This window comes from Canis lupus, chromosome 1 (assembly GCF_048164855.1).
Source record: "Canis lupus baileyi chromosome 1, mCanLup2.hap1, whole genome shotgun sequence".
In the NCBI taxonomy this organism is placed as follows: Eukaryota; Metazoa; Chordata; class Mammalia; order Carnivora; family Canidae; genus Canis; species Canis lupus.
The window spans coordinates 117,320,254-117,345,360 of NC_132838.1; the positions used below are offsets into that span (position 1 = coordinate 117,320,254).

Below are 25,107 nucleotides of genomic sequence, written 5' to 3' on the forward strand. Positions count from 1 at the left end.
CTTGTTCCTCTCCCTCTGCCCCTCCCCCCTGCTCATTCTCTCTCTCTCTCTCTCTCTCTCCCCCAAATAAGGAAATAAAATCTTGAAAAAATTCATTGAACTGTACACACACACACACACACACACACACACACACAGAGTTATTTTCTGGTATGATAATTTAAAAAAATTAAAATCATCTCCCCAGGTGATCTCAGTATGCAGCCAATGTTGAGACACTGATGATGGCTTTGAAGACCATTTGAAGGTTTCTTTTCAGAACCATGGGGAGCAAGGGAGGGGCATTCCTGAGATGGGAACTCCCAGGAAGATTCACACATTGAGGTTGGTCCAGGGAGTGGAACACTCATTGGCCTGGAGGTGGCAGAATGGGAATGAGACATACTGTTTTTTTCATGTATTCATTCAACAGTTACTCAGCACCTAAGTTGTGCTGCCTGTGCCTGGGAAAGAAAACAAGAAAAAAAAATTAAACTACTCTTTCCTCCTACCAGGCAAGGAGAATGGGGTACTTTAGAGATTTCAAGGGAGAAATCTGGGGAAGGAATCAGAAACCAGTATTTCTGATCCCCACACCTGGCTAGAGTCTCTGTGCTTGATTCCCTGGAACCTGGGGTTCTCATGGAAAAGTTTTTGGGGGTTAGAGTGAGGAGACCATGCCCCTCAGATGCCACACCTGTGACTGTCACCTTTGGGATTTGGGGTTTCCATGAGGATTTGGGGGATCCCCCATTACCCATCTGCGTGGCACCTGTTTATCTCTCCCCTCCTCCACCTGCACTCTGGCCCCGCCTCATCCTTGCATCCCCATCCCTGCCTCAGTCTCCTCCTTGGCTTCTAGACTCAGACTCTCTTTTTATCTACTCTCCCACTGGGCAGCCAGGAGGATCTTTCCCTCCAACCCTGCCCTCTCCCAGAGGAATCTTCTTAAAGTCTAAATGTGAATTTCTCTTCCACAGCTAAAATTTTCCATGGCTCCCTAGTGTACTCAAGGTAAAATCAGCTCTTCAAAATGAATATTTAAGGTCTCTTGCAATCTAGTCCCAAAAGATAACTTTGTTTCTGGCTTCTCTCTTCTCCCTCTACCTCCCTGAACTCTAGTCCTCTTAATCCCAAAGTGGCAGGTCTGGGAAGGCTTTGAACTTAGCCTGTCTCCTACCCTCCTGTCAAGGCTGCCCTGGGAGAGTTGTTGAGGAGCCTGGAAGGCCTAATAACATGGTGGCTAAGAGATCAGGCCTGGGGACTCTGGAGTCAACCTAAATGGTCTCCAGTAGGAGGCTGGTCTACCAAATTATGGCTCTCAACCAAAACACAGGATTTACAGCAAATACATAGGATAAAGGAACACAGTAGATGACATCACATGAGTATAACCAGGCAAATACAGCAGGTCAGGCATTCTCCAAGACACCTGGCCTGGGCTTTTTTGGAAAGTTAACATTGTCTTTTAAAAAAACCATGGGGCATCTGGGTGACCTCAGTTGGTTGAGTCTCCAACTCTTGGTTTTGGCTCACATCATGTCTCAGGGTCCTGGGATTGAGCCCTGTGTCGGGCTCCATGGTCACTGGGGAGTCTGCTTGAGATTCTCTCTCTCTCCCTCTGTCTCTCCCCCTGCTCACACACTCTCTCTCTCAAATAAATAAATCTTTAAAAAAATCCTGAGGACTGTACCAAAAATATACCCAAAACACTAAAGAGACATAATAACCAAATGCAAAGCATGAACATGTACTGATTCTGGTTTAAAAAATGATAATAACAGGGATCCCTGGGTGGCGCAGCAGTTTGGCGCCTGTCTTTGGCCCGGGGCACGATCCTGGAGACCCGGGATCGAATCCCACGTCGGGTTCCCGGTGCATGGAGCCTGCTTCTCCCTCTGCCTGTGTCTCTGCCTCTCTCTCTCTCTCTGTGACTATCATAAATAAATAAAAATTAAAAAAAATGATAATAACAGCCATGAAAACTATTATGGAGACAATTAAATAAATCTGAATGTGAATGTGATATTAAATACTAAGGAATTATTGATTTTTTCCTAGATGTGAGAATGGTGGTATGGGCATGTAGGAAGGAGGTTGTTCTTTTTTTTTTTTCCCCTGCAGACAGGAGGGGGCCCGGCCCAGCCAGCTAGGAGGATGTTCTTATCCTTTTTTTTTTTTTTTAAAGAATATTTATTTATTTATTTATTTATTTATTTATTTATTTATTTATTTATTATTTTAGAGAAGAAAGAATGAGCAGGGGAAGGGGCAGACAGAGAGGGAGAAAATCTCAAGCAGACTCCCTGCTGAGTGAGGAGCCCAACATGGGCCTCAATTCAAGGCCCCATGATCTGACCTGAGCTGAAATCAAGAGCTAGACACTCAATCAACTGAGCCATCAGGCGCCCCTGTTCTTATTCTTAAGACATGCATCCTGAGTTGCCACAGGACTATAACTTCTTTCAACTATAACAACTTTCAACTATAACTTCTTTCAATGTGTGTATGGGGCACACATTTACATTAAGAGATAAGAAAAGAGGAGAGAAAAAGCAAATATGGCAAGGTTGTTGGATCTAGATGGAAGGTGTATAAATGGTCAGTGGTCATTCTTTAAATTGTGTTTGCAAATTTTTTATGCTAAGTGTCAGAGAAAATGAAATCATCAATGATGAGAGTCCATACAACAGAACAATCTGCAAATGTTAAAAATGAGACAGATCAGCAAACCACAGAGAAAATTAACAAAGCCCAAGTTGATTATTTGAAAGAAATTAATAAGATTGATAAAATCCTTAGTTAAAAAAAATCCTTAGACTAATCAAGAGAGAAAAAGAACAAAAATGACCAATATCAAGAGTGAAAGAGAGGTCATTTCTACAAATTCTGTAGTTAATAGACAATTTAGATGAAGTAAGAACTCCTTGAAAACCACAAAGAGTGAAAGTTTGTGAAATAGAAAATATGAAAAGCCCTATATTTATTAAAGAAATTGAATTAATTATTTAAAAAAACTTCCCACAAAATAAAATCCATAAATAAATAAATAAAATCCCATAAATAAAATCTTAAAAAAACAAAAACCAAAACCTCCTCAAAAGACAACTGGCTTTGTGGTAGATTCTAACAAAGATTAAAGGAAGAAACAGGGGTGCCCGGGTGGCTCAGCATCTGCCTTTGGCTCAGGGCGTGATTCCGGGGTCCTGGTATCGAGTCCCACATCGGGCTCCCTGCAGGCAGCCTGCTTTCCCTCTGCCTGTGTCTCTGCCTCTCTCTCTGTCTCTCATGAATAAATAAATAAATAATCTTAAAAAGATAAAGAAACAACATAGAACTTTTCATATTTGAGATGGAGTTATTTGTGCTGAGATAGGAATGATCTTTCAAAATACATTGTTAAGTAAAAAAAATAAAGTCAATGTGCAAAGAAATGAGTAGTATTTTCTCATTATGTAATAAATCAAGGAACTATATAGGTGCATTTCTGTGCATAGGAAATTCTGTCTTTGCAAGGATAGCCCATTGCCTTATAGGGAGGAAATTGAGGGGTTCAAATTCAGGCATAGGAGAAAGATTAATTTTTCACTGTCTCCTTTTGTATTGTTTTATTTTTTTATTATTTTTTATTTATTTATGATAGTCACACACAGAGAAAGAGAGAGAGAGAGAGAGAGAGAGGCAGAGACATAGGCAGAGGGAGAAGCAGGCTCCATGCACCGGGAGCCCGATGTGGGATTCGATCCCGGGTCTCCAGGATCGTGCCCTGGGCCAAAGGCAGGCGCTAAACCGCTGCGCCACCCAGGGATCCCCACCTTTTGTATTGTTTTAACATGAACTGTGATTGGAATAGAAAAAGCAGTTTAAAGACTTTTTTTTTAGCTCAAGCTTTGCTGGATTTATAATCTGACTCTAGTCACGTGTTCTGTGAATTGCGTACTGATAAAAGATTGCAGAAAGAGACTGCATGGCTAAAATCTTGAGGCCTCGGGGTCTAGGGGACAGGATCATTAAACCCACACTTGGCCACCCACTGGCTGTGTGACTTCAGGTAGGTAGCTCTACTTCTCTGAGCCTCTACTTTTAACACCTGTGAATTAGAGGATTATGCAGTAAAGGATTAATTTTGCCCAGTTCCTGGGAGGTAACCTCTTGGAATATCTTGCTTGGCAAGAGTGTTTTTGTTTACCTGTGGACATGCAGCGTCAGCTTGACCTTGGGAGGAGCTGGAGGCTACAGTCAGTCATATGGGGCAAGAGCCATGACTATGTGACTGATTCTCCAATAAAGAGCCTGGACAACAAGGCTCATGTGAGGGTCCTTGGCTGCAATACTCCAGGTGTGTCGTCACACATTGGGACTGGGATCATTGAGTGCTGTTTGCTTGGTGGCACTGGGAGAGAGCAACGGGAAGCTTGTGTCTGGGGCCCCTTGGATCCCACAAGTCTCTTCCCTTTGTCATTTTTAATCTGTGTCTTTTCCCTGTAATAAACCATGACTGTGAGTAATCAGCTCTTTTGAGTTCTGTGGGTCCTTTTAGTGAATCACTGAACCTGAGGGGGCTTGGGGGATCCCCCAACACAGGAGTAATGAACAGTGTGTACTTCACTGGGGGCGCAGGCATCATGAGATTGTGTGCACACAGCACCTTAGGATCACAGCCAGTACTTACTGAGCACATACACAGTATGTGTGAGCACACGAATGCACCGGATCCTCTTAACAGCCCCATGAGACTGATACTATGATTAATGTTTCACCTTTATTTTATCTTGAAATGTACTGTACATTCAGGAGTAGAAAACGTAGATGTATGGCATTAAAAAAAAATACTTAGAATGTGAACAACAATGAATCATCAGGTTAAGAAGAAAGGACAGGGAAGCCCCCAAAGAGCCCCAACCCAGTTATAGCTCCTCTCATCGCCTGAGGTGACCACCTCTCTGACTTTGGTGATAGTCATTTCCTTTTTTGTCTTTTCTTTATGGTTGGGCCACGCATGTACATATTCCTAACATTTTTGGATCTAGGGTGTTTCATTTTTCCCTGCTCTCAAGAGTAGTGAACACAATAACGCAGCTTGTGCCGTTTGGTGTTTCGTTCACTTTGTTCACTCACCGCTATGCACGTGAGGTTGCCCCACGTGGTTGTATGCCCCAGGACTCTCCTCTTTTTCGCTGCTGTATAGTATTCCACGCAGCATTCCACTGTAGACCACGCTGCATCTAATCCGTTCTCTGGCTGGTGGAGGTTTGGGTGGCTTGTGGCCATCCCACACCGTGCGGCTACGAACATTCCTTCCTCTACATGTTCCCGGATGGCCGTGTTCCAGTTCTCGAAGATGCACGCTCAGCCTGGAACAGCCGGGTTACAGGTTCCGCGCACTTTCAAATTTATTCAGTAGCACTGTCATCTTTCCCATTCGAAGATGAAGCAACGGCAACAGCGAAGTTAAGTAACTTTGCCAAGATCATGAAACCAAATTGCCTTGAGCCCAGCGATCCTTGCTCCAGAGCACCCACTGCTACGTGGTGGGCAGCTAAGAATTGTTGGGGGCTATGACTGGGAGTTTCATTTCCTGACCCCATTAGTCTGAACTCTGTCCTCATCAGTTAATAATTAACTGACCCCCAAGGAGCCCACAATCCTAAAAGATTTGCCTTGCCCCAGCTACTGCCTGGTTAATCAATCACTGGCCCTGGCCGGGCAAGGGGCACTTGGTAGACCTCCCGCCCCCAGAGCCCCGTTACTCGCCGCAGAAGTGGCCAGGGATTCACGATGCTTCGGACCTGTCGTGTGCTCCGTTCCCAGGCTGGATCCTCCACTGGGGGCTGGCAGCCCCTGAGCTTTGATGGGGGTGCTTTTCATCTCAAAGGCACAGGAGAACTGACACGAGCTTTGCTGGTGCTACGGCTGTGCGCCTGGCCCCCTCTGGTCACACACGGCCTGGTGGTGAGCGGTGCCCCCGGGGATCGGCCTCGGGCATCCCCGAGGCTTGGCCTCTGAGCCCTTCCTCTCTGTCCCTCCAGCTCCAGGCCTGGTCTCAGCGACTCCTGGGCTCCCGGCTCTCGGGAGCGTTTCTCCGAGCATCCTTCTACGGGCAGTTTGTGGCTGGTGAGACAGCAGAGGAGGTGAAGGGCTGCGTCCAACAGCTCCAGACCCTAGGCCTTCGACCCCTGCTGGCGGTACCCATCGAAGAGGAGCCAGACTCAGCTGTCAAGGCTGGGTGAGTAGGGGCCGGGTCCGGGGAGGCGGGGAGGTTGGCAGGAGGGGGGCTGGTGGGCTCCGGAAGCTAATGCCTGCTGGCTGGGCAGCGAGGCCTGGTATGAGGGGAACCTCAGTGCTATGCTTCGGTGCGTGGACATGTCACGAGGCGTCCTGGAGACCCCCAGCCCGACTGGGAACATCCTTATGCAGCTGAAGATGACGGCGCTGACCAGTACTCGGCTCTGTGTAAGGGACGGGCAGGATGGGGAGGGAGGCTACAGCTGCCCACCAGGTCCCCCTCACCCCTCCACCCACCGCCCCATTCCAGAAGGAGCTAACCTCCTGGATCAGAAAACCGGGGGCTTCCTTGGAGCTGAGCCCCGAGAGGCTGGCAGAAGCCATGGACTCTGGGCAGGTAAGGAGCCCAGGCTGGCTGGATGGTTGGTGGGGACTGTGGGGCGGGAGCAGAGTCCTCTGTACTAGGATGTAGCAGCCACCTGCAAGCGGCGTGTCTGAACCATGCAACTACTGCTACTTCCCAGCCTTAGAACAATTGGAATAAACGTGGCTATAGCCTGGGCCGTGGTTGGCATGGACGGAATATATGGGCCACCTGGGGGACCTAGGCGAGGGGGCTGCGGGCTGGGAGTTCTCAGAGGCGGGGGTGAGAGAGTAGCTCTTCCCCAACCAGAAGAAACTAATCAGTATTTGGTCAATCAACTCAGCTATGACTGGAAGTTATGATTAGGCCAGTGGGGTTTTGGTTTAATCATTCATTCATTCATTCATTCATTCATTTCATTTCCATTTACTATTTCTACTTTCCTTGCCATTGACACCCCCTTGACCCTGCATAACGTATTTCTCTTTGTTATTGTTTTGGCAAGTACACTGTTCAGGGGGACATATTTCCCCAACATTTTATTATGAAAACCTTCAAACATACGGAAAAGTCGAGAGAATCTTACAGTGAACACCCATATACCAGCCACTGTTAACATTTAACTTTACCTGCTTGGAATCATATCAGTCCCTCCATCCATTTTTCCGTTTGTCCACCGATCCATTTTATTTTTCAATGCATTTCAAAATAAGTTGCAGGCATCAGCACAGGGCCCTCCGAATGTTTCGGGATACGTATCACCAATTCGAGCTTGATAATTATTTATAGTATTTTATTTCTTTCGAGGAAAAATGTATATACGGTGAAATGTGCAGATTGTAAATGTATCTATTGGTGATTGTATCTATTTGTGGATTTGACAAATACACACACCTGAGCAATTCAAGTCTATCAAGGCACAGAAGATTTTCATCACTGCAGAAAGTTCTGGCATGCTCTTCCCCATCAACCTGAGGGTGTAATTTTAGATGTACACAAATAGCATTGTTACCTATCTCTTTCCATTTTTCACTTTTTCCACTGAGCACTCTGATTTTAAGATCCGTCCAAGAGTCTTTGTGTGCATCTAATCCGTGGCCTCTACCTGCTGCTCCTCGCCACGCAGCTCACGTCTCCCAGGATGGACACGGCGAGGGCGCCTCTGAGTCTCCACCACCACAAACAATGCTGTGGGCGATGTGGTGTCTCTTTCACATTTTAAAAAAATTGGCATTTTGAAAAAAGCGTCACAGGACACATAGAAGCAGGACTCGGGTGTTTCAGAGAATCAGCTCTGGAGTATCACGGACAGTGGGAGCAACTTCTTCCCAGGGCGGTTTTAAGGAATAAAGCCCCTGCTTGGCTGGCATCCGATCCCCCGAGGAACAGAGGGGCCTTCCTCGGCCTCTCGTCACATGATTTCCTTGGCTTCCCTAATACCTGGTTTTCCTTTTCCATCTCAGCCAGCTGGTTCTCAAACCATGTTAGGTTCTTCTCTGCTGGTCTCTTCAATACGGAGGCTCCCCCTCCTCACTCCTTCCTCCCCTCCATGGGACCTTCTTCACCCACGCTGCAGCCTCAGTTTCTCCCCTGGGTACTAGTGAGGCCCACATCTGTCTCCAGCCCCAGCCTCTCCCCTGAGCCCCTGGACATCCTCCAGACCGCCCATACCTACCAGATCCCACCCTGGCTTCCGTGTCTCCCCAGACCCGCTCCCCTTCCTGTCTCCATCTCAGCGACAGCCCCCCATCCCCTGTCTCAGTCCTTGGCTCAGAGGGAGGCAAAGACCGGGTGAGTTAAATATTAGGTGAGGTACCCCAAATAGCACTGGGCACCCAGTAGGCCCTGTCTGAGGGTGGCCATCATATGCAGGCAGTTTCACCAGCTACTAACTCCCCAGGACTTCCCCAAGACTCTGCCCCCAGTCAGGGGAAGAGGAAAAGGTAACTGGGCAGGTGCCTCCTTCTGGAAGGTTTCTCCACTAAGCCGAGGGCAGGGTGGTGTTTGCCACCTTCTCACGGCCTGATCCCGGGGGCCTCCCATTAGCAGACCCAGCCCCCCCACCCAGTCTCCATCTGGACTCTGTTGGATCTGGGTAGAACTAAGTCCCACCTGCTCCTCCTTCTTTAGCTTCCTAATTTCTTTGAACCCAGCTGACTCCTTGAGTGGCCAGCAGTTCACATCCACCCTTAGAATCTCCACAATAAGAACAAGAGTTGGGGGACAACGATTATTTCCACCGTGTTCCTCCAGGGCTGGACGAAATGATGATGGAGATGAACTCCTAGTCCCTGAGGCACTTACTTGCTAGTCGGGGAGAGGCAAGACCAAAGCCAAGATGTACAAGTATAAATAGGCGTTGCAGGGGGGGAAATAAGGCTAGGGAAGGAGAAGGCAAGAGCCCCAGACAGGGAGTTGCAAATCTGAGCCACGGAAAACCTCGCTGAGAAGATGACATTAAGAAAAACACCCGGAGGAGAGGCAGGAGTGAGGCAAGAGGACATGGAGGGGAAGAGTGTTCCAGGCAGGAGCAGCCAAGCAAAGGCCCTGAGGCTGGAAGGTGCTGGACATGTTGAAGGACTGGCAGGGAGGCCAGCGTGGCTGGAGGGCAGGGGGCTCCGGAGAGCCGAGGAGATGAGAGCAGAGGGGCCCGATGGGGGAAGCCTCGTGGGCTGCAATGACGCAATGAGGCTCTGGCCCTAGAGGAAGGTATTGAGGTCCTAAGACACCCAATAGCAGGTGACACTTGTCGCACCCACTACGAGCTAGCCCCTGCTCACTTCCTACGTGTTAATTCCTAGTCTTCACTCATGGAGCATTAGTCTCCTCGCTGCAGAACAGGGTTTGGAGTAACTGTCCACCAGGATCATTGTGAAGATTAAATATAGGAAGTCGCTTATTATCATCATGACAACAGCATGTTTTGAATGCTTATCACGGGCTCACCCCGTCCCATTCTTACGTCCAGGCACGTCTTACAGGTCCACACAGCAACTCCACGAGGTAGATGCCATTATCAACTAATTGTTGAAAAAAATAGACAAAACTTGAGACCCAGAGAGATTATATGACTTGTCCAAGGTCACACAGTAAGGGATGGAGTCAGGATTCAAACCCAGATCCGGGGCTCTAAACCATTTATTCAGGTGAATAAATGGTTATTATTCACCTGAATAAATGGTTTCTTTGTGATAAGGTTACTTTTCATATTGCTTACAATTTCTCAACTTTTTTCCCTTCTTGGTGGTGGGGGAGAGGAGACACAGGCCCTGGAAGGATCCAGTAACCTGAGCCATTCCCACCTCCCCTGCTGCTCCCCCAGGACCTCCAGATCTCCTGCCTCAACGCCCAGCAAAACCAGCATCTCCAGGCCTCTCTGAGCCGCTTGCACCGGGTAGTACAGGTAACACCTGCCGCGGCCTGGCTCCGCCGCACCTGCTGGGCACCCCGAGGCCTGACCTCTGACCCTGTGACCCTCAGCATGCCCGGGCCCAGCGTGTGAGGATCCTGGTGGATGCCGAGTACACCTTCCTGAACCCTGCTCTCTGTCTGCTGGTGGACGCCCTGGCCCTGCGCTGGAACGGCCCCGGGGAGGGCGGGCCCTGGGTGTGGAACACTTACCAGGCCTATCTGAAGGTGTGTGGTGCACCGTGGGGGACTGCGGGCTGGCGCCCCGGGGCCCTGACCCCAAGCTGCCGGGGTGCTTCGCCAGGACACACACGAGCGGCTGAGGCGGGCCGCGGAGGCCGCTGACAGGGCTGGCCGGGCCTTCGGAGTCAAGTTGGTCCGAGGGGCGTATCTGGACAAGGAGAGAGAGGTGGCTCGGCACCAGGGGACCGAAGACCCCATTCAGCCCAACTACGAGGCTACCAATCAGAGGTAGGACTAGGCCAGCCAGGCCTCTGAGATAAATCATAACATCTAACCCTTCATCACGCACACATCCCATGTGTGTGCACCATCATTTCCTCTCCCTGGGCCAGGACCTCATCACTTCCCACTTGAACAGCAGCCTCCTCCTTGGGCTCCCTGCTCCCTCCTTTGTCCACCCCTCACCCCCATCCCAGTCTGTACCCCCACAGGCAGCCAGAGGGAGCCTGTTAATAAGTCAAATCCTGTCCCTCCTCAGCTCAAAACCCTTCCATTGCTCCCACTGCACCTCAGTAAAACCCCAAATCCTTCCAGCAGCTCCCAGGCCCCATGTGCTGTGATCTCCTCACCTCAGACTCTGCTTCTCACTCACTGCACTCCAGCCACACTGGCCTCCTTGATGATCCCCAGGGCCTTTGCCCTTCCTGTTTCCACCGCCTAGAACATTCTCCCTCCAGACAGCTGCATGGCTCACTCTCTCATCTCCTTAGGTCTCTACTTATCGGTATGTCCTCGGGGGACCTTCCCTGCCCTCCCTGTCAAAAATTAGAACACCCACACCTACTCTCTTCCTGAATTTATTTTTCTCTTTAGCACTTGCCGGTGTCTGAGGTTCTATACACTTTCGTATTCAATTGCACATTGTCTGTCTCCCCCTCCAGAATGTGGGCCCCCAGGAGGACAGGGGTTTCTGATTTGTTGAGCACCCAGTGCTTGGAACTGAGCCCGCTACAGGGCAGGTGCTCAGTACAGATCTGTTGAATACGTAAACGACCCCCAAGCAGTAGGTACTGTTATCTCACACGCACGCGCACACACACTCCATTTCTCAGAGGAAGGAACCCAGGCACAGAGAGGTGGAATCGCTTACTCAAGGTCACATAGCTAGTAAGCGGCAGGGCCAAGTTTTGCACCCAGCAGACTGGCTCTAGAACCTGAACTCTCATCCACCTCAAATCACTCTGCGTGGGGAGCAAAATATGGGTGAGCCCCTGGGGCCCCCATCCCATGGCCCTGGGAGGAAGGAAATTGTTCCTTTACTTTCTGATCACCTGACTTAGATCAGGACCTGTGCTGGCCCCTGGCCCCAGTAGCAACCAAGGTGGTCCCCAAGCCTTGTCCTTACAAAATCTGCCTCCATTTCACACTGGATCCAGGAGAGGTATGTAGAGTTACAGAGACTGACCCAAGCTCACAGGGCAAGTGGCCACATCACGGTCGGAACCTAGGCTTGCATCCAAGGACCATGGGGGCTTTTTTTTTTTTTTTTTTTTTTTTATGATAGTCATACAGAGAGAGAGAGAGAGAGGCAGAGACATAGGCAGAGGGAGAAGCAGGCTCCATGCACCGGGAGCCCGAAGTGGGATTCAATCCCAGGTCTCCAGGATCGCACCCTGGTCCAAAGGCAGGCGCTAAACCACTGTGCCACCCAGGGATCCCCCATGGGGGCTTTTGTGTACGTTTGTATCCCACGGTCTTTTTTTTTTTTTTTGTATCCCACAGTCTTAATCACCGGCACCATTATTATTCTTTTTACTGAGATATGATCCATTATTATTTTTTACTGAGATATGACCCATAAAATCCACCCTTTCAAAGTATACGATTCAGTGGATTTTAGCATATTCACAATGTTGTGCAACCATCACCACTAATTCCAGAACATTCCATCACCCCCCTAAAGAAACCCCATGTCCTTAGCAGTCCCTTCCCATGCTCCTCCCCTTAGCCCCGGCACATTTTGTTTAGCCACTCATCAGCTGATGGATCGCTTCCAATTTTGGCTATTGTGACTAGTGCCGCCATGAACATTCGTGTGCACATTTTTCTATAAATACACATTTTCCATTCTCTTGAAAGCTCAATTGTCTAGGAGTGGAATCGCTGGGTTGTATAGTAACCCCCTCTTTAACTTTTGAGGAATGGCCAGATGGTTTTCCAAAGCTGCTGCACCATTTTGCAAAATTCACATATTATATATTCTGAAAAAATAATAAATTTATGCCACTAAAAATCAAAGTGATATGGGGTGCTTGGGTGGCTCAATCAGTTGAGCGTCAGACTCTTGGTTTTGGCTCAGGTCATGATATCAGGGTTGTGAGATCGAGCTCCACATAGGGCTCTGTGCTGAACATGGAGCCTGCTTGGGATTCTCTCTTACCTCTCTCTCTGCCCATCTCCCCTGCCTGCTTGCACTTTCTAAAAATAATAATAATAAAATCAAAATGCTATGAAAATTAATACACTGGGGCACCTGGGTGGCTCAGTGGTTGGGCATCTGCCTTTGGCTCAGGTCGTGATCCCAAGGTCCTGGGATTGAGTCCCACATTGGGCTCCCTGCGTGGAGCCTGCTTCTCCCTCTGCCTGTGTCTCTGCTTCTCTCTCTGTGTGTGTCTCTCATGAATAAATAAATAAAATCTTGAAAAGAAAATGAATACACTGACATATCTCACTTCCACCCAAATCCCCATCTCATTTTGGAGTCTCCTTGCTCTTCACAGGTGACTACTTTTGTTAGTTTCTTACACATTTCCTAAGTTCCTTCATCCATAAACAGGTAAACACAGAGATTTCTGTGTGCAAAGGGCATCATGTCTACACACTGCCCCTTGCTTTTCCCTTCAGCTGCATAACTTATTTTTTTTAATTTTATTTATTTATGAAAGACACACACACACACACACACGCACACACACACACACACACAGGCAGAGACACAGGCAGAGGGAGAAGCAGGCTCCATGCATGAAGCCTGATGTGGGACTCGATCCTGGGTCTCCGGGAACACACCCTGAGCGGAAGGCAGACACTCAACCGGTGAGCCACCCAGGCGTCCCCAGCTGCATAATTTAAAGCCAGGATAAAAAAAACCCAGGCCCTGGAGCATCAGACAGCCTAGGTTCAAATCCCAGCCCAGTCACTTTTAGCTGTGTGACCTGGGGAGAAGCTTCATTCAATCTTCCCCTCCTTAAAATGGGGATAACCAGGACATCTACTTCACGGAGCTGACTTGAGAGTCAGATGAGTGTATGTGCGTCAGGCAGGACCCCAAGGGAGGGCAGCCCCGGTAGCTCAGCGGTTTAGCACTGCCTTCAGCCCAGGGCCTGATCCTAGAGACCCAGGATCCAGTCCCACGTCGGGCTCCCTGCATGGAGCCTGCTTCTGTCTCTGCCTCTCTCTCTCTCCTCTCTCTCATAAATAAATAAAATCTTTTTTTTTTTTTAAAGGACCCCAAGGGAAAAAGAACTCTGAGCAAAGGAGTTTAACTAAGGGAAATGTAGTAAAATGCACTCTCCCTATTGAATGTGGGGAAGGTTAGGGGAGCCACAAGGAAGATCAAGGAACCCCGGAACCCCTAAGAGCATGAAGCCGTAATGACCGCTATTCCATAGCTTAGGAAGAGGGGCCACCCTAAGGAGGTGTCACCACACACAGGGGACAGTCAGCGGAGGCCGGGGAGGGGGCTACGGGGTGAAATACCCCAAGCTCTCTCTCTCCCCACCTTCGGATCTCCTGCCGGTTACTCCATGGGTGACACAGCTTCCCAAGGGGCAGAGACGGGCAGATCTGGGAGGTGATGGAGAATAACCAGGGCGGTGTGTGGAGTCCTTAGCTGGGCACATGGCCTGAGGCCAGCTGGGAGCACATTCACCAATTTGCCTCCGTTTTTAGTGCCTGGCGCTGCACTCGCTCTTGTGCACCACCACGCATTTTAGCCAGTGCCCACTTACAGCTAGGGTCGCGCTACTGCCACTCCTGTTCAGTGGCCAACACCGCAGTGAATGACTGTAGGTAAATGTCACCTTGTGCCTGTGATGAGGCCCTTTGCTCTGAGGCTGCCATTGCACCAGGGGCTTCATGACACCCTCATCTCACCCCATCTGCAATAGCCCTGTTAGGGGACCTTAATCCTTATAAGGGAGGTAAAAGGCCCAGTGAAGGGCCATCCCTTGTAGCAGGGGCAGGTGAAATGGGGGGGGGGGGGACTTTCTGGCTCCAGAGTACTTGCCCTTGGGCACCCCACCTCCCAAGGACAGGGTTCCCTAGCCCCTGGGGCCTGACCCTTCATCACCGGAAGCCATAAGCTAAACAGAACACTTCCCTTCAGTTACAGCCGCTGTCTGGAGCTGATGCTGACTCAAGTGTCCCACCGGGGCCCCATGTGCCACCTCATGGTGGCTTCCCACAATGAGGAATCTGTTCACCATGCCACCAAGCGGTACGTAGGGGAATGGGAACTAGATATCCACAAGAAGGCCCCCTTCCTTCCTCTTCCTTGCTCACATGCCAGGGATGAGCAAAGGGTGGTGGACATGGAATAGGGGGAGGAAAGCGATGGGCCAGTAGGTTCACAGGGATTCTGGGGGAGGCCAGTCACAATATCTAACCCTTGTAGGCTAAACCTGTAGACCCTGTAGGCCCCAGCTAAATAAGACATTTGTCCTTATTTGCTGGGGCCTAGGGAGGCCTGAAGGCTCCAGAGAAGGAGCTGATACCCACTGGGGAGATTTCAGGGGCCTGAGAACAGTGGTTATTTATCACTAAGTTTAGAAGAACTTCAAAATTTTAATAACTGCAACAGCCGTATGAGTGCATGATGGCTGACTTCCAGCTCTGGATCCAGCTGCTGTCTGGATTGATGATGTGGCCTTTTCTATAGCATGTGGGACCTGGGCATTCCTCTGGATGGGCCTGTCTGTTTTGGACAACTTCTAGGGATGTGTGACCACGTCTCCTTGGCATTGGGTATGTGAACGATCCATTCTCCCCATGTCCCACCACCATGCTCCATCAGCATGTGCGCCCCCCCTGCCCTAGGCCTCATCCCCATCCCCCCAGCCAGACCCCTTTCCCCACTCCCAACCAGTGCCTGACCAGGCTCCCATCCAGAGCCTGCAGCCGGCCCAGCCACCAGACTCTTCCAGAGAGATTTGTTGTTCCCATATCTGAAGGCCTTGCACGCCTGTCTCTGAGCCTGCTGTCTGTTGTTTTGGCTGGTTCTTGATCATGGTGTCTTGTTTCCCCGGTGCCTTATTATCTTTGCTGTGCAGCTGCCCGGGGTCTGAGACCAGAAGATTTGTGTTTTCTTCTGCCAGGTGCTAAGGGGTACAGAACCACTTTACCCTAAATTCAGGGCTTGAGGTTTCCTGAGGCATCTCAGTGATGCAAATTTGAGCTACAAATATATGAGGCTAATCCACGGCCTCGATCCCTCAGAGATGGGTTTCTGTTTTCTTCTCTGTTCCACTTATGGCCAAGGCCACAATTCTCTGTGAGTGCGGGAAGGTGGGAGGGTTGATTTCTGGTGAACTCTGATGCTGAGGGCGCAGCTTAATTTGAGCAGGTGCTCCATTACAACTCTCACCCTGGTCAGGCTCTGGGCCTCGATTTTGGCACCCCCTCAACTCTGTGAGGTCAACAAGTAGCTCGATTTTGCCTTCAGGGTGGAAGTGCTTCCTGTACATTCTTCCCTCTTTGGGTTCTCAGTTTCTCTTAATGCTCAGGTTAGTAAATTCCTTACTCTTTTGGTAGGATTTTAATAACTTTAGGAAGATTTTCTAAATGTTTACTGCAGGATTTTACGTTTTTTCAGTGGGAGATTTTGTCCAACTCACCTAGACTGCCAGGTTCTCAGAGATGGAAGTCTCTGTTCCAGATGGGGCCTCTCCCTGAACAGGAGGAGTTCACGCCCTGCCAACACTCTCCCCACAGGGCAGGCCGGCTATGCCGTGTATAAGTCCATCCCTTATGGTTCCCTGGAGGAGGTGATCCCCTACCTGATCCGGAGGGCCCAGGAAAACCGGAGCGTGCTGCAGGGTGCCCGCAAGGAACAGACGCTGCTCAGCCAAGAACTCAAGCGGAGACTGCTGAGACGGGGCCTGAGGGCACCCCATTAGCATCCCCAGGGGGCACGTGGTTAATAAAGATCCTGAGCTATTGCCCAGGCTGCTGCCCTGCACAGAGGCTGCCTCCTTGGGGAAAGGCTATTCTCTCTCTCTCTCTCTCTCTAAGATTTATTTATTTGAGAGAGAAAGCATGAGTTTTTGGGAGGAGCAGAGAGAGAGGGAGGAGCAGAGAGAGAGGGAGAACCAGACTCTACTGAGCAGGGAGCCCTATGTGAGGCTCTATCTGGGGACTCTGGGTTATGACCTGAGCCAAAGGCAGATACTTAACCAACCAAGCCACCCAGGTGCCCCATGGGAAGGGCTACTCTTGACCTTCGTCAGGGCTTGCAGCTCTAGAGAGACTGCTAGCTGACCCTAGAGCACAGCAAGGGTATCAATCACAGGCAGGCCAGACAATGGCACCTTTGGTGCCAGACTTCAGGGCTTGGACTCTGCCCCAAGGGCCGAGCGGAGTCAGGAGGGTTTCACGTAAGGGAGAGACAGGGTTTGGCTTTAGGAAAAGTCCCCCGGCTACCATGCAGTGGGTGTCCCAGAGTGGGGCAACAGGCTGGGAGCCCAAGGGAAGCTGGACTAAGAAACCCCCGCTGCCAGCTGGAGCAGGGCAGGGCTGTATCAACCGGAGGGGGGCTGGTGGGGAGGACCAGCTGGAGGCTGAGAGGCTGGATGGGAGGGAGGCAGAGGGCGAGGCCCAGGGCTCTGGCTGGAAGAGGGGGGACCCTGAGATGGGGATGGGGGAGGAAATGTAATTTGGGGGAGATGCTCCTAGTGTGGGAGCTGGTGGATGGGAGGGTCCCAGGGGACTTCCAGGGGGAGCTGTCCAGGACACTGCGGGGCCCCAGGCTCAGGGCAGAGAGACGAGGCTGGCGCAGGGAAAGAAGGGACAGTCGGGGGGCGGGGGGGGTGAGAAGCGTGGGAAGAAGACCGCGGAGGACAGGGAGGGCCCAGCACCTCGAGCCCCCGGAAGGCGGAAGAGGCGTTCCAGGTGCAGCAGAGCCCACAGCTCTGGGGGGGGGCATCGCCTCGGGTTCTCTCGCACCGCCTCGGGGCTGGGGGGCGCCTCTCAGAGGAAGCGGCTACTGCAAGCGCAGACGTGGCAAGCAGCCACTGGTGCGCATGCGCCTCTGATGCCCGAGCGGGAGTGCCTGGGTCACGTGGCAGGCACGTGGTGAGTGCTGCGGGAGCCCAACGGTAGGTGCGCAGACCCCGGGCTGGGGCCTAGGCCCCTGACCCTCCTGGAGCTTACGGCCCTCCGGCTAGACCCCGCCCCCAGGCCGCTGCCCCCCAGCCTGAGACCCCCTCCTACCCCCACCTCTAGGCCGCAGACCCCACCCCGCACCCGACGCTTCCCTGAACCTCAGTCCCAGTCCCCAACCCTGAGACCCTCCCCCAGCCTGCAGAGCCTGCCTCAGGGCCTTTGCACCAGCCCCAGCCCTCGGACTAGGACTATCCTCCTCCCTAACACTGCCCCGCCCAGCCTGGAGACCCCCGTCCTCTCCGTCCCAACCCTCAGGCCCTTCTTCCGCCAGACTCCTTCCCTGAACCCCTAGACTCCTTTCCTCCTTATCCCTGGAGCCTTTACAGCTCCTCCGCGCAGCCCGAATGCCCAGAATGCCGCCCTCAGACTCCCTGAACCAGGGCCTGGCCCCAGGCCCGCCGCTCTCCCAGACCCCACCCCTTTCCTCATCGGACACCTAACAGCAAAGCAGACCCCTCCCGAGGCCCCTGCCTTCTCCCGCGGCCCTCCATGGTCCCCAGAGGTCCTGCCTTCGCTGTCTCCTGCCCGCATGAGACCCCGGAGGTGATCCCGGCCCGGGAGCTGACCGTCCGGAGCCCACAGATGCCCTCCGTGCGCTCCCACTTCCCGGTGGAGCTGGGCTCTGTTAGGGATCCAGAAGCCCAGGTGGGACGACTGCACCGCCTGGCTGTGGCCGGGGGCCCGGGCTGGGGCCTGGCCCGGCTCCTGCGGAGAGGTGAGGGTTCGCGGCTGGGCCGCGTGGGGGGCCAGGCCAAGAGGCAGCGTGGTCAGAGGTCAGACGTTGTGCGCCGGCCGGTGTGCGCCAGCCTCTGTCGTCTATGCTGGGGATTTAGGGATGACCTTCGGGTCATTGGGAGCGAAGTCTATCATGAGAATTTAAGAGAGTGAGGAGGATGAAGTAGATTCACGGAAAGGGTGGCTTTGGGGATGGGGTGCTACTTGGGCCCCACAGTAAAAGAGCCGTGGAGGGTGGGGGAAGCACTTCAGAAAAGTGGAATAGCCACTGTAAAGGGCTTGAAGTCAGAACAAGGTTGTTTTTTTTTTTTTTTTTTTTTTTTTTTTTAAGATTTTACTTATTTATAAGAGACACACAGAGAGAGGCAGAGAGACACAACACAAGCAGGCTCGCTGCGAGGAGCCCGACTTGGGACTCGATCCCCGGTCTCCAGGATCACACCCCGAGCTGAAGGTGGCGCTAAACCGCTGAGCCACCCCGGGCGACCCTAGAACAAACTAAGCAGCAGCAGGGAGACTCTGGGAGAGGGCTGAAGCTCAGAGGCGCAAGCAACAGGCAGGAGGTGTGTGAATTCTGTGAGGTTTTGCCCCGTGTGTGATGGGAAGCCATTGGAGTTGTGGGCAGGAAATTAACATCTAATTTACAATTTCCATTTTTCATTGATTTTTGCAAGTCGACTGGGGTTCTGGCCACTTCCTGAACTTAATTAATAGTTGTGATTTTTTATTCTTTGACATTTTTTATTACCTAAAGATGGTGACAATTTGATCTCAGACCTTTAAACTCTAATTCTTTTTTTTTTTTTTTTCCCTCGTGTAAAGTGTTGGCCAGAACTCCCAAACCTTGTTGTCCATGGACATCTCTTTCCTTGTTCTTGATATCAAAGGGAATTAATCTGTACTTCTGCATTAAGTATCATGGGTGCTCTTCGGGTTTTGGTATGTAATTGTTACGAAGGGAGGGAGTTCCCATCTACTCATAGTTTTTTGAGGTATTTGCTCCCCTCAATCATAAGTAAGTATTGAATTTTATTTTTATTTATTTAATTTACTGATTCATTACTTACATATACCACCCAGTGCTCATCATAACTACTGCCCCCCAGTTAGCCCACCCCCCCACCCATCTCCCTCCATTAGCCCTCGGTTTGCTCTCTATCCTTGAGAGTCTCTAATGGAAGTTCGGGATTTTATCAGGTGCTTTTTCTGTATCTACTGAGCTGAATGTGATTTTTACTTATTTTTATATTTTTAAAAATATTTATTTATTTATTTATTTATGATAGATATATATATATAGAGAGAGAGAGAGAGAGGCAGAGACACAGGAGGAGAGAGAGAAGCAGGCTCCACGCCAGGAGCCCGATGCGGGACTCAATCTTGGGACTCCAGGATCGCACCCTGGGCCAAAGGCAGGCGCTAAACCGCTGAGCCACCCAGGGATCTCCTGATTTTTATTTTTTGATCCATGGATGTGTTTTCCTACATTGATTGATTTTCTTATGTTGAATCATCCTTGATTTCTGGGAATAAATCAGTTGGATAATCCCTTTTACTTTCTTTACAGGTTTAGTGTATACGGTCAAACATGAAATTGAAATATAAGTTCATTTTTGGTTCTGGAAACTTAACTGGTTTTGGAATTAGGGTCATACTAGCCTCATAAAAGGAGACTTGCCCCCCCTCTTTATTTTTGGAACAACTTGTATAAGATTATGTATACAAAAAATGAAATGATTACCATTGTAATGATTATATCACGCAGTGATTTGTGTTTTAAGAAGACCCTTCTGCAGGGCAAGACAAATACAGAAAACCAGTTAGCATGCCATGGCAAAAGACCGTGGGCTTCCAAGTAAAAAAGAATGCAGTAAATGTGATATTCAGATGTTCCTAAAGGACCTCATTTGGAGGGATTTTATGACTGAGACTGTCATAAAGCTGGGTTGGGCCAAGCGCATGATTGATTTTTGCCATATCTGCCTAGGACATAGGAGTGCAAGGACAGAGACACCAAGCATTTGCCCTCGGTAGGGATGTGGGCGAGGGCCTACAGGAAGAACTGGGATGACAGGTGCAGGGGGGAGGGGTTGGGGGAGGACCTGAGCAGAATGATCCCAGGAAGGGATTGGCATAGGTGAGGTGGAGAGAAAGTTGCTACTTGGATTCAGCTCTTAGAAGCAGCATTCAAAAATAACCGTGAGAGATTTCCTGATAAAATCCAAAGATTTTGATTTTCTTGAAGAACTAGGTGCTGGCTGCACGGGGCCTGTACACGTATACTGAATGCACACACGGAGCACCTGGACTGTGCCCGAGGCTCCTGTAGGCCGGGGTCCCTGAGGAGTTCACTTGCCCCCAGCCCCTGGGTACCTTTGTGTGATTTTGACACTTCTGGTATGGCAGATGGGTGTCGGCTTGGCAAGTGGATGTCACCTCTCGTTGCAGCTCTATGGACCTATTAACAGCAAGCACTGTGTTGAGACAGATTCTGAGCAGAGTCCCTGACGGTTGGAGGGTGGGGGTTCCAGAACATACAGATAGAACCTGGAGTTGAGGGTCACCCAGGCAACGAGGGACTGCGGGGACTGGGAATTGGCAGAGGTGTGGCATAGCAGCCCCAGGACCTCTGCCTCTGGAGACAGTCCTAAGCCCTGCTGCCCCTCAGTCGTCCAGGTGGATGGTGAGAACTCTGCTGGGCAGACCGGGCTCTTCCTTTCGGCGCTGCTGGGCCGCAGCTCTGCCGTGCAGCTCTTGCTGTCCTTTGGCGCCAACCCCAACCAGTGAGTGGACCGACGGCGGTGCCCCCGCGCTCCCAGGGGTCTGAGTCTGAGCCTGAGAGAGCCAGGGCTTTCTTCCCCAGTGGGGGACCTCATGACACCCTTCCGCCCCCAGTGAGCTCCCCTTTGTTCTCTAGATTAACCCCTTGTCCTCCAGTGACTGTTCCCGTTCCCCTGGCACCTCCTGTGCTCACCAGACACCCTCACCAAAGACCCCACCGTGTCCCCAGGTGACCCCTCCTGTTCCAGTGATCACTTCCTGTGCTCACTCTGACTCCTCTCATGCCTCCATGCTCCCGTCCTGCCACCTCTTGTCCCCATCCCGCCCCTCTCCTAATCCATCTCTGTCCTCCCTGTTCCGCTGCAGTCGCTGCCTCGATGGCAGCACCCCTGTGCACGCGGGCGCCTTCTCGGGCCGCAGCCTGGTGATGCTGCACCTGCTGCAGGCAGGGGGTGACCTGCGTCTACATGACCAGCAGGGCCGCACGCCTCGGGACTGGGCAGAGCAGGGTGGTGCGAAGGAGAGCCGGAAGGTGCGCGGTGGCCCAGGGCAGGTGGGGGCGTATGGAGCCGGCACCCCCACCTGCTTCAGTGCACAGGTCCCCCACCCAGGTGCTGGAACTGCTAGAGCTATGTCGAGCCCATGTATCTGCGCTCGTGCACGGCAGCCAGCTGGTGGCCAGTGCATCCCTGGGCCCGTGGCACGCTGGCTCTGGACGCAGCCCGCGTGGCTCCCTGTCCTTGCTGTGGCGGGCGCGCGTGGACAGGTAACTACCCGCATCCTGGAGCCCACTCACCCGTACCCCCAGGCGCCCAGGACTTAGCCCTGGACCTCCCTTTGCCCCAGGGTACCGAGGCCGGTGCAGATCAGAAGATGCCCCCAAATCCCAGCCTTGGGGTTTGGCCAGGTAAGCGGGAGAGGTTGGGGGAGCAGGGAACCCCCCTGTCCGTTTTGTGCCTCATAGCCCGGCTCCCCATCCCCAGCTGAGCAGCCTATGGCCACTGGGGCTGGCAACAGGCATACCCCTCGTGGACCCCAAGGAGCTGCTGCCAGCCCAGGGCGAGCCCGACCGCACCTATGAGAGCAGCTCCCACACCCTCATGGCCAAGTGAGAGAGGGCCCCTCCCAACCCCCACCCCCCACCCCCCACCCCCACCCCACCCCCGACCTAGCTGTCCAGCAGAGTTCTGGGAGGTGTCCAGCTCCCCTCCTCCCCTCGCAAGGAAGACACCCCCCCCCCCGCCCCACCCCATCTCAGACCCATGCTCTTCCCCCCCCCCCCCCATTCTCTAGCCTCCTGTGGAGGGGCCACCCCGTGACAGCTCGGCAGCTGAAGGCCCCGGGAACTCAGCCCGACGTGCTGTTGGCTGACCTTGAGCACTGCAGGTACAGGGGAACCCCCCTGCCCCCCAGCCTTGCCGCAGGCGGGCCCAGCCCCACAGAGCAGTCTCCTGCCTGCCCTCCAGACAACGGAAAGCCTGGAGCGTGGCAGTGGCCCCGTTACCGTCTTCCCGGTGCGCCAGCTCCCGGAGTGGCCCCCCGCCCCCCCGCTGTACAGTGGTTCGGTCCCGTGTGCTGTGGGCCCCAGCCCAGGGAGAGGGGGCACAGGGCGGCAGGACCTGGGCGCTGGCCCCGTGAGCCAGGCCTCAGTCTCTCCTCGTCTGGGGGCTGGTGCAGATGGGGCCTCCCTGTGAGCGGCCCGCTCTCCTCCCGCCAGCGCCCTGCACCACCCCAACCTGTTGCTGCTGATGGCGCTGAGCCCCTCGGCGGACCTGTCGGGGCTGTGCTTGCTCTTCGAACCCGTGTGGCTGGGCTCCCTGCACGTGGTGCTGCACCCACGGGGGCCGAGCCAGGGGCGGCCGTGCGCCGTGCCGGGCCTGCTGCCTGGCCACCTGCTGCTGCAGGTGCTGGAGGCCCTGCTGTTCCTGCAGGCGCGCTGGCGGGCCCATGGCGGCCTCAGCTCCCACGCTGTGCAGCTGGTACGGCCGGGCCTGGCCAAGGTGGGCGGCCTAGAGCATGGGCGCCCCCTGCACCGGCGCTGGCTGCAGCCCGGGTGAGTGCCTGCCTCGCCCGCCGGCCCCTCATCCGTGGGGCGGCCCCCCTCCCGGCTCACCAGGCCCCTCGGCCTCCTCCGCAGGCCACAGCAGGGCTACTCCCGGGAAGGCCCAGGCCCGGGGCTGCCCCCGCCTCCCGAACTGTACCCGTGGCTGCCACTTGAGCTCATCTGCGGTGACACGCCTGCGGCCACCTCGGATCTCTACAGCTTTTGCATCCTGGCCCAGGAGGTCTTCACTGGTCAGTGAGTGATCCTACCCCCTGCCCCACTGAGCCAGCCCCTCCTGTTTGGGTCCCCCAATCGTGCTTCCTCACAGGAGAGCTGCCCTGGGCTGGGAGAGAGGGGCCTGAGGTGAAGGCTAAGTTGGAGGCAGGTGAGAGCCCGACCCTGGACCCCCTGGTGCCGGCCCCCTACCAGGCCCTGGTTCAGGCTGGGCTGGGCCTAGGGCCCGCTGACCGCTGGGGCAGCCTGCAGAACACTCGATACCTGCTGCGGGAGGCCATGGCCCAGGTACAGGACAGGTTGGCAGGGGTGGGTGGTAGCCATGGAACCTTAGGCAGGCCTCACGTTGCACACTCAGCCTCCTCTCCGCAGGACTCAGCTCCTGGGGTGAGCTCTCTGATGCACGGGACCACACAGTGCCCTGTGTCTCAGGGTTTCCTCCCAGGTTAGAGGGCACGGAGTGGGCGGTAGCGGGTGCTGAGCTCAGCTCTGCTCTCCCCACTCCAACCAACTGGTCTGTGCCCCCCAGAGACCCTGTACTGTGAGGTGGCTCCCAGAGCCAAGACCACACCCAAGCCTGTGTCCCCTGTGATGTCCCTAGGCCCCTCCCCATGCCAGGTAGGAGCCAGAGCAGGGCTATGGAGGACCAAGGGAGCTGTGGGGCACCTGGGCAACCTATGCCAGCTCCTGCCATTATCTCCGCAGGCCCTGAAGACTCCTGAGGTCACAGGCCACTGCAGAGTCCAGAGGGCCACTGTCTGGGACTCAGGCAGCAGCTTGACTCTAGGCAGTGGCCCAAGTCCCTGTCCCATCCTCTACCCAGGCTCCAGCCCCACAGCCAGGGTCAGCCTGCACCGCTGCCTGGAGCCCAGCTCAACAGTATGAATACCCCAGGGCCCTGCACAGCCATCCCTTTGTTAATCTGGGACCCCTCCCCCCAGCTGTCACCAATACCAACTTCCCTGGCTGCCTCTCCTTTGACTAGGGACCCCCAGGACTCCCTAACTGTCCTCTCACTGACCTGTGCCCCCTGACCAACCCGACTTCCCCCAGGGCCCTGCCCTTGCACTCCAGCCTTCAGGACTCAGCCTCCCTGCTGGGGACCCAGGGCTCTGTGGAGCAGTGTGAGAGGAACTCAGCCAAGACCCCAGCCCTGCGGGGCTACAGTGGCACACACACAGGGCTGCCCTGCTGCCCCCGCTGCCCTGTGAGCCCATCCCCCGCCTGCCCACCCACACCCTGGAGGCTGCTGGCAGGGAAGGCCACAAGGGTGGGTGAAGCAGAAGACCCCGAGCCCATCCCCTGTCCTGAGCTCCATGGCTATTGGGTGGCAGCACCGGCCTTTTTCCCCTGCAGGCCCCCAGTCCTGAGCTGATCACAGGAGGTCTCTTCTCCAGCCTGCAGAAGTAAGAAATGGGCCCTGCTGGGGGCCCCCTCCCGGGCCCATTCCTCATCCCTAAGGTCACCACGGCTCCACCCGTATCCCACTACTCCCCAGGATGGACCTGCTGGAGGAGATCTTAGCAGAGCTGCAAGGTGGATACCAACTTGGAGACAAGCCCAGCCTCAACCCTGCTCTTGACACAGATTCTTAGAGTGCCCATGACTGCCTCTCTGCAGATACCACCCCCCTCAGAGCCTCCCAGGAGTGACTTCCCATTCAGCACTTGCTGAAATGATAAAGTGAAAAAGCAACCCATCTGTCTCGGCCTCT

At 53.2% G+C, this 25,107-nt stretch overlaps 2 protein-coding genes and 1 long non-coding RNA gene across 9 annotated transcripts; 2 read left to right on the top strand and 1 right to left on the bottom strand.

Moving 5' to 3' along the window:
* Positions 1-4,793: 4,793 nt before the first annotated feature.
* Positions 4,794-22,235, bottom strand: LOC140606600 (uncharacterized). The gene is made up of 3 exons (XR_012008933.1): positions 20,708-22,235; positions 10,190-10,367; positions 4,794-9,588 (listed from the first exon to the last, which is right to left on the bottom strand). It is a non-coding gene; the product is annotated as an uncharacterized lncRNA (long non-coding RNA).
* PRODH2 (proline dehydrogenase 2) lies at positions 5,664-16,397 on the top strand. Its single transcript, XM_072780203.1, has 10 exons — positions 5,664-5,931; positions 6,009-6,205; positions 6,294-6,432; positions 6,515-6,601; positions 9,891-9,971; positions 10,049-10,204; positions 10,281-10,447; positions 14,547-14,657; positions 15,099-15,184; positions 16,151-16,397. Exons 1-10 carry the CDS (start codon positions 5,758-5,760, stop codon positions 16,333-16,335), a joined length of 1,383 nt encoding a protein of 460 aa, XP_072636304.1. The 5' UTR covers positions 5,664-5,757; the 3' UTR covers positions 16,336-16,397.
* On the top strand, positions 17,546-25,088 carry LOC140606552 (inactive serine/threonine-protein kinase TEX14-like). 7 transcript variants are annotated; one of them, XM_072780179.1, is made up of 16 exons: positions 18,179-18,314; positions 18,666-18,897; positions 21,003-21,117; positions 21,482-21,647; positions 21,727-21,881; positions 21,962-22,022; positions 22,099-22,223; positions 22,409-22,501; positions 22,833-23,168; positions 23,253-23,410; positions 23,488-23,681; positions 23,766-23,838; positions 23,923-24,011; positions 24,099-24,272; positions 24,750-24,799; positions 24,892-25,088. In XM_072780179.1, the coding sequence occupies exons 4-16, from the start codon at positions 21,543-21,545 to the stop codon at positions 24,986-24,988; spliced, it is 1,710 nt and encodes a 569-aa protein (XP_072636280.1). In that variant the 5' UTR covers positions 18,179-18,314; positions 18,666-18,897; positions 21,003-21,117; positions 21,482-21,542; the 3' UTR covers positions 24,989-25,088. The 7 variants fall into 7 exon arrangements, with proteins under 7 accessions (XP_072636269.1, XP_072636291.1, XP_072636245.1 ...); XM_072780135.1 differs by lacking the exon at positions 18,666-18,897 and having other exon boundaries at positions 17,552-18,314; XM_072780158.1 differs by lacking the exons at positions 18,666-18,897; positions 22,833-23,168 and having other exon boundaries at positions 17,554-18,314.
* Positions 25,089-25,107: the final 19 nt, after the last annotated feature.